Source organism: Globicephala melas, chromosome X, assembly GCF_963455315.2.
Source record: "Globicephala melas chromosome X, mGloMel1.2, whole genome shotgun sequence".
NCBI lineage: Eukaryota > Metazoa > Chordata > Mammalia > Artiodactyla > Delphinidae > Globicephala > Globicephala melas.
Window position 1 is genome coordinate 36,850,632 of NC_083335.1, and position 15,349 is coordinate 36,865,980.

Here is a 15,349-nt window from a genome sequence, read left to right on the forward strand (position 1 = left end):
GGATGTATGTGTGACTATGGGTGCATGTCTGACATCCGTGTTTGTCTACAAGATGGATGTATGTGGGTCTATAACAGGGAATAGCATGCATGCTGTATAGTTTGCCCACCGAATAATAATAACAATGATAGTGGCTACCACTTACAGAGTCCTTACTATGTGCTAGGTAGTGTTTATGTACTTTGCATGAACAATCTCATTTAATCCTCGCAACAACCCTACGTGATAGGACTATTGTTCTCAAATCCATTGAAGATGACAAAAGTGAGGCTCAGAGAGGGTTAAGTGCCTTGCCAAAGCAAAGGTGACACTGAAAGTGGTGAAGAAGCCAGGACTTGGATGCGTCTGAGAGCCAAAGCTCTTATGCGGATAAAGGTCTCAGCCCTGAGCGGTGAGGGCTCCTGGCTCCCCTGATCCCAGGTCCCTAGGTGGTTAGTTGGTCATTTTGTTTTTCTTCCAGTCATATGCATGCTGGATGTTCTTTGCCTGTCTTCTATATGTCTCACAATCTTGCTCTGATCCTCCATCCTGGCCTGGCTCCGTAGCTGTCACGGCCCCAATCCCTGGGGTCCATCGGCAAGACATTTCCAAAGCGATAGGAATGGTGAGAGCCGGAGCTCTAGCGGGGGCTGAGCAGTAGATCCCTGCCGCAGCTTCGTCGCTCCCCCGACCCTACCTGAACTGTCTCTGGCCCATCCACTGCCCTGACACACCACGCTGACTTTGACCTCTGCTTGGGAAGAAGAAATGTCACCTGCTGGGTCTGCCTGGCCAAGAGAAGGAAAGGGAGGCAAGAGGGAGGAGGAACGTGCTGTTACCTGCAGTCTGAGGGGCTGGGGGGTGTGGTCCATCCTCTGAGGCTGCCAGGGCTTCCAGAGCCTGCAGAGTGGACACCAGGGCATCATCTAGCTCCTGGGCATGATCTCGGACTGTCCGGGTCTGCACGCTGTCAATCAGTGTCACCGGAATCTCATCGTACAGGAGCCCATGCAGGTGGCGTCCTTGCTCCTGGCTCTGGACGGCCCGGCGCTTGGGGTCCTCTTCATCAGAACTGTTGTCTCGGAAACCAGGAGGTGGGGCAGCAATGGAAGGCAACAGCGAAGTGCTCTCATCTTCCTCCTCTTCCTCCTCCTCACTCCCGGGGGGTGGGAGGGACATCAAGTCTACCATATTGTCACGAGAGGAGCCAGACCTCCCACCTTTGCGAGGGCCCAGCTGCTCCTGGAGTTTGGCTTTGCAAGAGTCACAGTAGAAATTCAGGGCTTCAGCCCCAAGGGAATTGTCCAAAGTGTAGGAACGGGCCCTGCTGGCACAAGGCTCATGGTCTAGGCTAGCTGCATCAAAGTCATCAGGGATCACATAACCTTGGCCAGAACTCTTGGACGTGGGGTCAGACTTGGTCCGGGGCCTGGTCTCCTCAAAGAAGATTAAGTTCTCATTGACATCTGTCCGGCTTTCCTGATCCTTCCTTTGTTCCCGCATGTGGAGGTAGCAAAAGCTGACAAGCTCAGAGTCGGCAGGCGGGGGAGTGCAGCGGCTCGACTTCCTGGGGCTGGTGCCCATGCTGCCCACATAACTACTCTCCTTTTTCCCCAGGTGGCCCCCAGTGACAGGGCGGTGGGCGCTGTGCATGTAATCTAAACCCAGAAAGAGAATCAACACATGAGCCCTGGTGCTGAGGACTGTGGCTGAGTTTCCTTGGAGTCTCGGGCCTGGGTCTCTGGAGCCCAGCTGGGTGGTAGGTACTGAGAGGGAGCACTATCTGGCTGCTAGAGAGGAGGGCAAGGGGCAGCCATGCTGCTGCTGCCCCTGAAAGTAAAGTGAGTGGAATCAAATGGCCTGGGCTGCTAATAGCCCCATCACCTGTGAAATGGGAAAAGGCATGGGCTGGGGTGGGGGTGAACATCTTGGTATCTGGGCACAGCTGGACTCTTACACGGGTATGTCTGGTCTGAGAGTCAGCTGTAGGGTGAGGTTTGTTTTATGTCCCCCCTGGAACTGTCCCTGTCTCAAACCCCAATCTATTCAGAATCTGAACCACCCCCAGTGCTCTGTTACACTCGTGTTATGTTGGATCTCTTGAGGCAGAAGGAAATGAATCTGACAGGTTAGGAGTGGTTCAGTGGGTAAGTGTAAAATAGGCTAGTACAATCCCAAGAGTGTGTATTTCAAAGAGGATTTTCGATGGAGGGACCCTAAAAGAATAGAGCTCTACTAGTAAAATTCAGTGTGTCTGAATGTGTAAAGCATATGAGGGATACGCTGGGATGTGGGAGGAGGGTAGGGGGAGCATTTTTGTCAACTCCTCAAATCATAGCACTTCTCTGTATTCATACAGGGCTAGGCTGCCTGCTCTATATACATGTGGCAAAATGTTCTAGTCAAAAGTTTTTAACGATGGCAAGTGTGTGCATCTGAGAATTATCCACAGCAAATGCTTTCTTTCTGGTTTCTCTCTTTTAGTCTGTTTTGGGGACCCCTTCCCATGTTATCTGTGAGAATATACTCAGACAATGCCAATTCCCTTTGCTATCAGCAGACAGACAGACAGATGGCAGGCATTAACTTAGGCTAAGGTCATAAACATGATCCTGTTTAATCCTCACAACAACCCAGTGAGGTAGGTGCTATCATTATCCCCATTTTACAGACAAAGAAACTGATCCATTCGTTTTGTGACTTATACAAGGTCACATGAGTTGTGAATGGCAGTATGGATTCTTTTTATTTATTTCTTGGCCGTGCCACGTGGCTTGTGGGGTCTTACTTTCCCGACCAGGGATTGAACCTGGGCCCTTGGCAGTGAAAGCACAGAGTCGTAACCACTGGACCGCCAGGGAATGCCCTGGCAGTCTGGATTTGAGCCCAGGTTTGAGGGTCTACAAAGCCCATGTTTCTTTTTTTTCTTAAACATCTTTATTGGAGTATAATTGCTTTACAGTGGTGTGTTAGTTTCTGCTTTATAACAAAGTGAATCAGTTATACATATACATATGTCCCCATATCTCTTCCCTCTTGCGTTTCCCTCCCTCCCACCCTCCCGATCCCACCCCTCCAGGCGGTCACAAAGCACCGAGCTGATCTCCCTGTGCTATGCGGCCGCTTCCCACTAGCTATCTATTTTAAGTTTGGTAGTGTATATATGTCCATGCCACTCTCTCACTTTGTCACAGCTTACCCCTCCCCCTCCCCATATACTCAAGTCCATTCTCTAGTAGGTCTGTGTCTTTACTCCTGTCCTGCCCTTAGGGTCTTCATGACCTTTTTTGTTTTTTTTTAGATTCCATATATATGTGTTAGCATACGGTATTTGTTTTCCTCTTTCTGACTTACTTTACTGTATGACAGACTCTAGGTCCATCCACCTCACTACAAATAACTCAATTTCGTTTCTTTTTATGCAAAGCCCATATTTTTTAACCATTACCCTATAGTTCATCATGATTCTTAAGATGCTGGGGAAAAAAAGTCTCAAATGCCCTTCAAATTCCAGCTGGACAGGGTCAATGTGTCAGTGTTGCTTTTTATTAGTGCTTACAGTCATCACAAAAGCATGGTGCCGTCACTTAACAATGGAGCCGTGAAATACATGAAGCAAAACCTGACTGAATTGAAAGGAGAAATACACAACTCAACTGCAATAGTTGGAGACTTCAATACCCTACTTTCAATAATGGATAGAACAACTAGGCAGAAGATCAACAAGGAAATAGAGGACCTGAACAGCACTATAAGCCAACTGGACCTAACAGAAATCTATAGAGAAAGGGGGAAGATGGCAGAAGAGTAAGACGCGGAGACCACATTCCTCCCCACAGATACATCAGAAATACATCTACATGTGGAACAACTCCTACAGAACACCTACTGAACGCTGGCAGAAGACCTCAGACCTCCCAAAAGGCAAGAAACCCCCCACGTACCTGGGTAGGGCAAAAGAAAAAAGAATAAACAGAGACAAAAGAATAGGGACGGGACCTGCACCAGTGGGAGGGAGCTGTGAAGGAGGAAAGGTTTCCACACATTAGGAAGCCCCTTCGCGGGCGGAGACTGCAGGTGGCGGAAGGGGGGGAAGCTTCGGAGCCACCAAGGAGAGCGCAGCAACAGGGGTGTGGAGGGCAAAGCGGACAGATTTCCGCACAGAGGATAGGTGCCGACCGGCACTCACCAACTCAAGAGGCTTGTCTGCTCACCCGCCGGGACGGGTTGGGGCTGGGAGCTGAGGCTCGGGCTTCGGAGGTCGGATCCCAGGGAGAGGACTGCGGTTGGTTGCGTGAACACAGCCTGCAGGGGGTTAGTGCACCATGGCTAGCCGGGAGGGAGTCCGGGGAAAAGTCTGGACCTGCCGAAGAGGCAAGAGACTTTTCCTTTCCTCTTTGTTTCCTGGTGCACGAGGAGAGGGTATTAAGAGCGCTGCTTAAAGGAGCTCCAGAGATGGGCACGAGCCGCGGCTAACAGCGCGGACCCCAGAGACGGGTGGGAGATGCTAAGGCTGCTGCTGCCGTCACCAAGGGGCCTGTGTGCGAGCACAGGTCACTATCCACACCCCCCTTCCGGGGAGCCTGTGCAGCCCGCCACTGCCAGGGTCCCGGGATCCAGGGACAACTCCCCTGGGAGAACGCACGGCATGCCTCAGGCTGGTGCAGTGTCATGCCGGCCTCTGCTGCCGCAGGCTCGCCCCGCACTCCGTGCCCCTCCCTCCCCCCGCGGCCTGAGTGAGCCAGAGCCCCCGAATCAGCGGCTCCTTTAACCCCATCCTGTCTGAGTGAAGAACAGACGCCCTCTGGCGACCTACACGCAGAGGCGGGACCAAATCCAAAGCTGAACCCCAGGAGCTGTGCGAACAAAGAAGAGAAAGGGAAACCTCTCCCAGCAGCCGCAGGAGCAGGGGATTAAAGCTCCACAATCAACTTGATGTACCCTGCATCTGTGGAATACATGAATAGACAACGAATCATCCCAAATTAAGGAGGTGGACTCTGAGAGCAAGATTTATTATTTTTTCCCCTTTTCCTCTTTTTGTGAGTGTGTATGTGTATGATTCTGTGGGAGATTTTGTCTGTATAGCTTTGCTTTCACCATTTGTCCTAGGGTTCTATCCGTCTGTTTTTTTTTTTAATTAAATTTTTTTTTTCTTAATAATTATTTTTTTATTTTAATAACTTTATTTTATTTTACCTTACTTTATTTTCTTTTATCCCCTTTCTTCCTTCCTTTTTTTCTTTTTTCTTTTTTTTGCAGTACACGGGCCTGTCACTGTTATGGCTTCTCCCGTTGTGGAGTACAGGCTCCAGACGTGCAGGCTCAGCGGCCATGGCTCACAGGCCCAGCCACTCCGCGCCATGTGGGATCTTCCCGGACCGGGGCATGAACCCGTGTCCCCTGCATCGGCAGGCGGACTCTCAACCACTGCGCCACCAGGGAAGCCCTCTTTCTTTCTTTCTTTCTTTCTTTCTACTTTTTCTCCTTTTATTCTGAGCCGTGTGGATGAAAGGCTCTTGGTGCTGCAGCCAGGAGTCAGTGCTGTGCCTCTGAGGTGGGAGAGCCAACTTCAGGACACTGGTCCACAAGAGACCTCCCAGCTCCACATAATATCAAATGGCGAAAATCTCCCAGAGATCTCCATCTCAACACCAACACCCAGCTTCACTCAACGACCAGCAAGCTACAGTGCTGGACACCCTGTGCCAAACAACAAGCAAGAGAGGAACACAACCCCACCCATTAGCAGAGAGGCTACCTAAAATCATAATAAGTCCACAGACACCCCAAAACACACCACCAGACGTGGACCTGCCCACCAGACGACAAGATCCAGCCTCATCCACCAGAACACAGACACTAGTCCCCTCCACCAGGAAGCCTACACAAATCACTGAACCACCTTTAGCCACTGGGGACAGACACCAAAAACAACGGGAACTTTGAAGCTGCAGCCTGCAAAAAGGACACCCCAAACACAGTAAGATAAGCAAAATGAGAAGTAAGAAAAACACATAGCAGATGAAGGAGAAAGATAAAAACCCACCAGACCTAAAAATGAAGAGGAAATAGGCAGTCTACCTGAAAAAGAATTCAGAGTAATGATAGTAAAGATGATCCAAAATCTTGGAAATAGAATAGAGAAAATGCAAGAACATTTAACAAGGACCTAGAAGAACTAAAGATGAAACAAGCAATGATGAACAACACAATAAATGAAATTAAAAGTACTCTAGATGGGATCAATAGCAGAATAACTGAGGCAAAAGAACAGATAAGTGACTTGGAAGATAAAATAGTGGAAATAACTACTGCAGAGCAGAATAAAGAAAAAAGAATGAAAAGAACTGAGGACAGTCTCAGAGACCTTTGGAACAACATTAAACGCACCAACATTCAAATTATAGGGGTTCCAGAAGAAGAAGAGAAAAAGAAAGGGACTGAGAAAATATTTGAAGAGATTATAGTTGAAAACTTCCCTAATATGGGAAAGGAAATAGTTAAGTCCAGGAAGCACAGAGAGTCCCATACAGGATAAATCCAAGGAGAAACACACCAAGACACATATTAATCAAACTGTCAAAAATTAAATACAAAGAAAACATATGAAAAGCAGCAAGGGAAAAACAACAAATAACACACAAGGGAATCCCCATAAGGTTAACAGCTGATCTTTAAGCAGAAACTCTGCAAACCAGAAGGGACTGGCAGGACATACTTAAAGTGATGAAGGAGAAAAACCTACAACCAAGATTACTCTACCCAGCAAGGATCTCATTCAGATTTGATGGAGAAATTAAAACCTTTACAGACAAGCAAAAGCTGAGAGAGTTCAGCACCACCAAACCAGCTTTACAACAAATGCTAAAGGATCTTCTCTAGGCAAGAAACACAAGAGAAGGAAAAGACCTACAATAACAAACCCAAAACAATTAAGAAAATAGGAATAGGAACATTAATTACCTTAAATGTAAATGGATTAAATGCTCCCACCAAAAGACACAGAATGGCGGAATGGATACAAAAACAAGACCCATATATATGCTGTCTACAAGAGACCCACTTCAGACCTAGAGACACACACAGACTAAAAGTGAGGGGATGGAAAAAGATATTCCATGCAAATGGAAACCAAAAGAAAGCTAGAGTAGCAATTCTCATATCAGACAAAATAGACTTTAAAATAAAGGCTACTAGAAGAGACAAAGAAAGACACTACATAATGATAAAAAGATCGATCCAAGAAGAAGATATAACAATTGTAAATATTTATGCACCTAACATAGGAGCACCTCAATACATAAGGCAAATACTAACAGCCATAAAAGGGGAAATCGACAGTAACACATTCATAGTAGGGGACTTTAACACCCCACTTTCACTAATGGACATATCATTCAAAATGAAAATAAATAAGGAAACACAAGCTTTCACTGATACGTTAAACAAGATGGACTTCATTGATATTTATAGGACATTCCATCCAAAAACAACAGAATACACATTTTTCTCAAGTGCTCATGGAACATTCCCCAGGATAGATCATATCTTGGGTCACAAATCAAGCCTTGGTAAATTTAAGAAAATTGAAATTGTATCAAGTATCTTTTCCGACCACAACACTCTGAGACTAGATATCAATTACATGAAAAGATCTGAAAAAAATACAAACACATGGAGGCTAAACAATACACTACTTAATAACGAAGTGATCACTGAAGAAATCAAAGAGGAAATGAAAAAACACCTAGAAACAAATGACAATGGAGACACGACGACCCAAAACCTATGGGATGCAGCAAAAGCAGTTCTAAGAGGGAAGTTTATAGCAATACAATCCCATCTTAAGAAACAGGAAACATCTCGAATAAACAACCTAACCTTGCACCTAAAGCAATTAGAGAAAGAAGAACAAAAAACCCCCAAAGTTAGCAGAAGGAAAGAAATCATAAAAATCAGATCAGAAATAAATGCAAAAGAAATAAAGGAAACAATAGCAAAGGTCAATAAAACTAAAAGCTGGTTCTTTGAGAAGATAAACAAAATTGATAAACCATTAGCCAGACTCATCAAGAAAAAAAGCGAGAAGACTCAAATCAATAGAATTAGAAATGAAAAAGGAGAAGTAACAACTGACACTGCAGAAATACAAAAGATCGTGAGAGATTACTACAAGCAACTCTATGCCAATAAAATGGACAACCTGGAAGAAATGGACAAATTCTTAGAAATACACAACCTACAAAGACTGAATCAGGAAGAAATAGAAAATATGATCGGACCAATCACAAGCACTGAAATTGAAACTGTGATTAAAAATCTTCCAACAAACAAAAGCCCAGGACCACATGGCTTCACAGGCAAATTCTATCAAACATTTAGAGAAGAGCTAACACCTATCCTTCTCAAACTCTTCCAAAATATAGCAGAGGGAGGAACACTCCCAAACTCATTCTAAGCGGCCACCATCACCCTGATACCAAAACCAGACAAGGATGTCACAAAGAAAGAAAACTACAGGCCAATATCACTGATGAGCATAGATGCAAAAAACCTCAACAAAATACTAGCAAACAGAATCCAACAGCACATTAAACGGATCATACACCATGATCAAGTGGGGTTTATTCCAGGAATGCAAGGATTCTTCAATATACGCAAATAAATCAAGGTGATACACCATATTAACCAATTGAAGGAGAAAAACCATATGATCATCTCAATAGATGCAGAGAAAGCTTTTGACAAAATTCAACACCCATTTATGATAAAAACCCTCCAGAAAGTAGGCATAGAGGGAACTTTCCTCAACATAATAAAGGCCATATATGACAAACCCACAGCCAACATCGTCCTCAATGGTGAAAAACTGAAAGCATTTCCACTAAGATCAGGAACAAGACAAGGTTGCCCACTCTCCCCACTGTTATTCAACATAGTTTTGGAAGTTTTAGCCATAGCAATCATAGAAGAAAAGGAAATAAAAGGAATCCAGATCGGAAAAGAAGAAGTAAAGCTGTCACTGTTTGCAGATGACATGATACTATACATAGAGAATCCTAAGGAAGCTACCAGAAAACTACTAGAGCTAATCAATGAATTTGGTAAAGTGGCAGGATACAAAATTAATGCACAAAAATCTCTGGCATTCCTATACACTAATGGTGAAAAATCTGAAAGTGAAATCAAGAAAACACTCCCATTTACCATTGCAACAAAAAGAATAAAATACCTAGGAATAAACCTACCTAAGGAGACAAAAGACCTGTATGCAGAAAATTATAAAACACTGATGAAAGAAATGAAGGATGATACAAATAGATGGAGAGATATACCATGTTCTTAGATTGGAAGAATCAACATTGTGAAAATGACTCTACTACCCAAAGCAATCTATGATTCAATGAAATCTCTATCAAGCTACCACTGGCATTTTTCACAGAACTAGAACAAAAAATTTCACAATTTGTATGGAAACACAAAAGACCCCGAATAGCCAAAGTAATCTTGAAAATGAAAAACGGAGCTGGAGGAATCAGACTCCCTGACTTCAGACTATACTACAAAGCTAATCAAGTAATCAAGTAATCAAGTAATCAATACAGTAATCAAGACTATACTACAAAGTATACAAAGCTAGTATACTAGCTATACTACAAAGCTAATCAAGTAATCAAGTAATCAAGTAATCAATCAGTAATCAAGACAGTATGGTACTGGCACAAAAACAGAAAGATAGATCAATGGAACAGGATAGAAAGCCCAGAGATAAACCCACGCACATATGGTCACCTTATGTTTGATAAAGGAGGCAGGAATGTACAGTGGAGAAAGGACAGCCTCTTCAATAAGTGGTGCTGGGAAAACTGGACAGCTACATGTAAAAGTATGAGATTAGATCACTCCCTAACACCATACACAAAAATAAGCTCAAAATGGATTAAAGACCTAAATATAAGGCCAGACACTATAAAACTCTTAGAGGAAAACACAGGCAGAACACTCTATGACATAAATTACAGCAAGATCCTTTTTGACCCACCTCCTAGAGAAATGGAAATAAAAACAAAAGTAAACAAATGGGACCTAATGAAAGTTCAAAGCTTTTGCACAGCAAAGGAAACCATAAACAAGACCAAAAGACAACTCTCAGAATGGGAGAAAATATTTGCAAATGAAGCAATTGACAAAGGATTAATCTCCAAAATTTACAAGCAGCTCATGCACCTCTATAACAAAAAAACAAACAACCCAATCCAAAAATGGGCAGAAGACCTAAATAGACATTTCTCCAAAGAAGATATAGACTGCCAACAAACACATGAAAGAATGCTCAACATCATTAATCATTAGAGAAATGCAAATCAAAACGACAATGAGATATCATCTCACACCAGTCAGAATGGCCATCATCAAAAAATCTAGAAACAATAAATGCTGGAGAGGGTGTGGAGAAAAGGGAACACTCTTGCAGTGCTGGTGGGAATGTGAATTGGTACAGCCACTATGGAGAACAGTATGGAGGTTCCTTAAAAAACTACAAATAGAACTACCATATGACCCAGCAATCCCACTACTGGGCATATAGCCTGAGAAAACCATAATTCAAAAAGAGTCATGTACCAAAATGTTCATTGCAGCTCTACCTACAATAGCCAGGAGATGGAAACAACCTAAGTGTCCATCATCGGATGAATGGATAAAGAAGATGTGGCACATATATACAATGGAATATTACTCAGCTATATAAAGAAACGAAATTGAGCTATTTGTAATGAGGTGGATGGACCTAGAGTCTGTCATACAGAGTGAAGTAAGTCAGAAAGAGAAAGACAAATACCGTATGCTAACACATATTGTGGAATTTAAGAAAAAAAAATGTCATGAAGAACCTAGGGGCAAGACGGGAATAAAGACACAGACGTACTAGAGAATGGACTTGAGGACGTGGGGAGGGGGAAGGGTAAGCTGGGATGAAGTGAGAGTGGCATGGACATATATACACTACCAAATGTAAAATAGCTAGCTAGTGGGAAGCAGCCGCATAGCACAGGGAGATCAGCTCGGTGCTTTGTGACCACCTAGAGGGGTGGGATAGGGAGGGTGGGAGGGAGGGAGACGCAAGAGGGAAGAGATATGGGAACATATGTATATGTATAACTGATTCACTTTGTTATAAAGCAGAAACTAACACAGCATTGTAAAGCAATTATACTCCAATAAAGATGTAGAAAAAAAAAGAGAAATCTATAGAATATGTCACCTAACAGTAGCAGAATATACATTCTGCTTAAGTACACCTGAAACATTCTCCAGGACAGACCATATGTTAGGTCATAAAATAGACCTCAATGAATTTAAAAGGAATGTAATCATATAAAGTATGTTTTTTGAGCACAACAGAATTAAATTAGAAATTAATAACAGAAGGAAATTTGCGAAATTCATATATGCGTGGAAATTAAATAAAACATTCCTAAATAACCAATGGGTCAAAAGAGGAATCAAAGGAAATTCGAAAATACTTGGACATGAATGAAAATGAAGACAGTATATGAAAACTTATGAGATCTAACTAATGTAGGGTTTAGAGGGAAATTTATAAACACCTACATTTAAAAAAGAAGAAGGATTTCACATCAATTACCTGACCTTCCACCTTACAAAACTTGAAAAAGAAGAGCGAACTATGGGAATTCCCTGGTGGTCCAGTGCTTAGGACTCGACGCTCTCAGTGCTGTGGCTCAGGTGCAGTCCCTGGTCAGGGAACTAAGATCCTGCAAGCCACACAGTGCAGCCAAAAACAAAACAAAACAAAACAAAACAAAGCAAACAAAAAAACAAACTAAACCTAAAACAAAGCAAGCAGAAGGAAATAAATAATAAAGTATAGAGGATACAAAAATGGAGAAAAATAAATGAAACTAATAGTTGGTTCTTTGAAAAGATCAATAATAATAACAAACCTTTAGCTGTACAGACCAGGCAAAAAAGAGAAGATTCAAATTACTAAAATCAGGAATGAAAGAAGGGACATCACTGCTGACTCTACAGGTATGGAATCATTTATAAGGTGAATATTTTGCATAAGCTTATACCAACAAATTAGATAACCTGAGATAAAATGGACAAATTCCTAGAAATATACAAATTACCAAAACTCACTTAAGAAGACAGAAAGTCTGAATAGGCCAATAACAGGAAGATAAACTGAATTAGTAATTAACTCTCCCCAAATCAATCAATCAAGTCAGCCAGTCAGTCAGTCAGTCTGTCAGTCCAGGCCCAAATGGCTTCACTGGTGAATTTTGTCAAATGCTCAAAGAAGCATTTATAGTAAATTTTCAAAAACCCTTCCAAGAAATAGAAAAGGAAGGGATACTTCTCAACTCATTTTGTGATGCCAATATTACCTTGCTACCATAACCAGACAAAGACATCACAAGAAAACTACAGACCAATATTTCTTATGAATTTAGATACAAAATATAGATCTCAACAAAATAGTAGCAATCTGAATCCAGAAACATATACCAAGAATTATACACCATGACCAAGTGGGATTTACTGCAGGAATGCAAGGTTGATTTAACATCCAAAAATCAATTAATATAATATACTATGTTAATAGAACAGAGGACAAAAGCCACATGATCATCTCAATAGACACAGAAAAATCACTTGACAAAGTCCAACACCTTTCATGATAAAACTCGACAAAATAAAAGGGAACTTCCTCCACACGATAAAGGTTAACTATAAAAAACCAAAGCTGGGCTTCCCTGGTGGTGCAGTGGTTAAGAATCCACCTGCCAATGCAGGGGACATGGGTTCAAGCCCTTGTCCGGGAAGATCCCACATGCCGCAGAGCAACTAAGCCCGTGTGCCACAACTACTGAGCCTGTGCTCTAGAGCCTGCAAGCCACAACTACTGAACCCGTGTGCCACAACTACTGAAGCCCATACGCCTAGAGACCGTGCTCCGCAACAAGAGAAGCCACCGCAATGAGAAGCCTGCGCACCTCAATGAAGAGTAGCCCCCGCTCACTGCAACTAGAGAAAGCCCGTGCACAGCAACGAAGACCCAACACAGCCATAAATAAATAAGCAAACAAATAAATAAATAAAAACAAAGCTTAACATCATACTTGATGGTGAAAGACTGAAAACTTTCCCCCTAAAATAAGGAAAAGTCCAGGATTTCCATTTTAACCACTTCTATTCAACACCATACTTGGATTTCTAGCCAGGACAATTAGACAGTAAAATGAAATACAGTCATCTAGACTGGAAAGGAAGAAGTAAAACTATCTCTATTTGTAGATGACATGATCTTATATAAAGAAAAATCCCAAGGAATCCACTAATAAGCTATTAGAACTAATAATCTCAGCAAGGTTACATACAGGATAAAAGCTTAATATACAAAAATCAATTGTATTTTTATGCACTAGCAATAAACAATCTAATTGTAAAATTAGGAAACAATTCTATTTATAATAGCATCAAAAAGAATAAAATACTTAGGTATAAATTTAATAAAAGAAGTACAAGACTTGTATACTGGAAACTACAAAACATTTGTGAAAGAAATTTGAAGAAGATTTAAATAAATGGAAAGACTCTATGTTCATGGACTGGAGGACTTAATATGGCTAAGATGGCAATACTTCCCAAATTGATCTATAGATTCAACACAGTCCCTATCAGAATCCCAGCTGACTTTGTAGAAACTGATAAGGTAATTCAAAATTTCACATGGAATCACAAGAGACCCAGAATAACCAAAACAATCTTAAAAAGAAGAACATAGCTAGTGGGAAGCAGCCGCATGGCACAGGGATATTGGCTCGGTGCTTTGTGACAGCCTGGAGGGGTGGGATGGGGAGGGTGGGAGGGAGGGAGACGCAACAGGGAAGACATATGGGAACATATGTTTATGTATGACTGATTCACTTTGTTATAAAGCAGAAACTAACACACCATTGTAAAGCAATTATACCCCAATAAAGATGTTAAAAAAAAAAAAAAAAAAAAAAAGAAGAACAAAGCAGGAGGACTCATACGTCCCAATTTAAAAACTTAACTACGAAGCAATGGTAATCAAAACTGTGGTACTGGCATAAGACTTAGACATTATAGGTTATATGGAATAGAACTGAGAGTCCAGAAATAAACTCTCTTTTATGGTCAAATAGCCCAATTTAAAAATGAGCAAAGGATTTGAATAGATATTTCACAAAAAAAGATATGCAAATGACCGATAAGCACACGAAAAGATGCTCAACATCACTAATTATTATGGAAATGCAAATCAAAACTACAGTGAGATACCACTTCACATCCGCTACAATGGATATAATAAAAAAGATGAACAATACATGTGTTGGCGAGGATATGTTGAAATTGTAACCCTCCAACATTTCTGATGGGAATGTAAAATGATGCAGTCACTTTGGAAAACAGTTTGCAGTTTCTCAAAATTAAACATAGAACAGCAATCTTACTCCTAGATATAAATACCCAGTAGGAATGAAAAAATGTGTCCCTACAAAAACTTGTACATCAATGTTTATAACATCATTATTCATAACAGCCAAAAGGTGGAAACAACCCAAATGTCCATCAGTTGACGAATGGATAAACAAAATGTGGTCTATCCATACAAAGGAATATTATTAGTCAACAAAAAGAAATGAAGTACTGATACATGCTGCAACATGGATGACCCTTGAAAATATTATGCTAAGTGAAAAAAACCAAGCTACAAAAAGACCATATATTATATAATTCCATTTATACAAAATGTCCAGAATAGGCAAAGCTATAGAGACAGAAAAGTCAATTAGTGGTTGCCTAGGGCTGGGTGGGGGAATGGGAATGAGTGCTAATGGGTACAGAGTTTGTTTTAGAAGGGGTGTAAACATTCTAAAACTAAATTGTGGCAAGGGGCTTCCCTGGGGGCGCAGTGGATGAGAATCTGCCTGCCAATGCAGGGGACATGGGTTCGAGACCTGGTCCGGGATCCCACATGCCACGGAGCAACTAAGCCCGTTGCTACTGAGCCTGCGCTCTGGAGCCAGCGAGCCACAACTACTGAAGCCCGCACACCTAGAGCCCATGCTCCGCAACAAGAGAAGCCACCACAATGAGAAGCCTGCGCACTGCAATGAAGAGTAGCCCCCGGTCGCCGCAACTAGAGAAAGCCTGCGACCCAACACAGCCAAAAATAAACAAACAAATAAATAAATAAATTTATTTTTTTTTTAAATGTGGCAAGGGGCTTCCCTGCTGGCGCAGTGGTTGAGAGTCCGCCTGCCGATGCAGGGGACAGGATTCGTGCCCCAGTCTGGGAGGATCCCACATG

The 15,349-nt window shown here is 42.2% G+C and overlaps 1 protein-coding gene across 11 annotated transcripts in view; it reads right to left on the reverse strand.

Moving 5' to 3' along the window:
• The window catches only part of FRMPD3 (FERM and PDZ domain containing 3), a 139,529-nt gene that overhangs the window by 4,604 nt on the left and 119,576 nt on the right, over window positions 1–15,349 (reverse strand). For 10 of the 11 annotated variants that reach the window (XM_060292622.1, XM_060292625.1, XM_060292618.1 and 7 more), the window contains one exon: window positions 819–1,637. The exons of the other annotated variant lie outside the window; for it this stretch is intronic. In XM_060292622.1, the coding sequence (XP_060148605.1) occupies window positions 819–1,637 (819 nt within the window). The remainder of the gene's footprint in view (window positions 1–818; window positions 1,638–15,349) is intronic. 11 annotated transcript variants of the gene reach the window in all.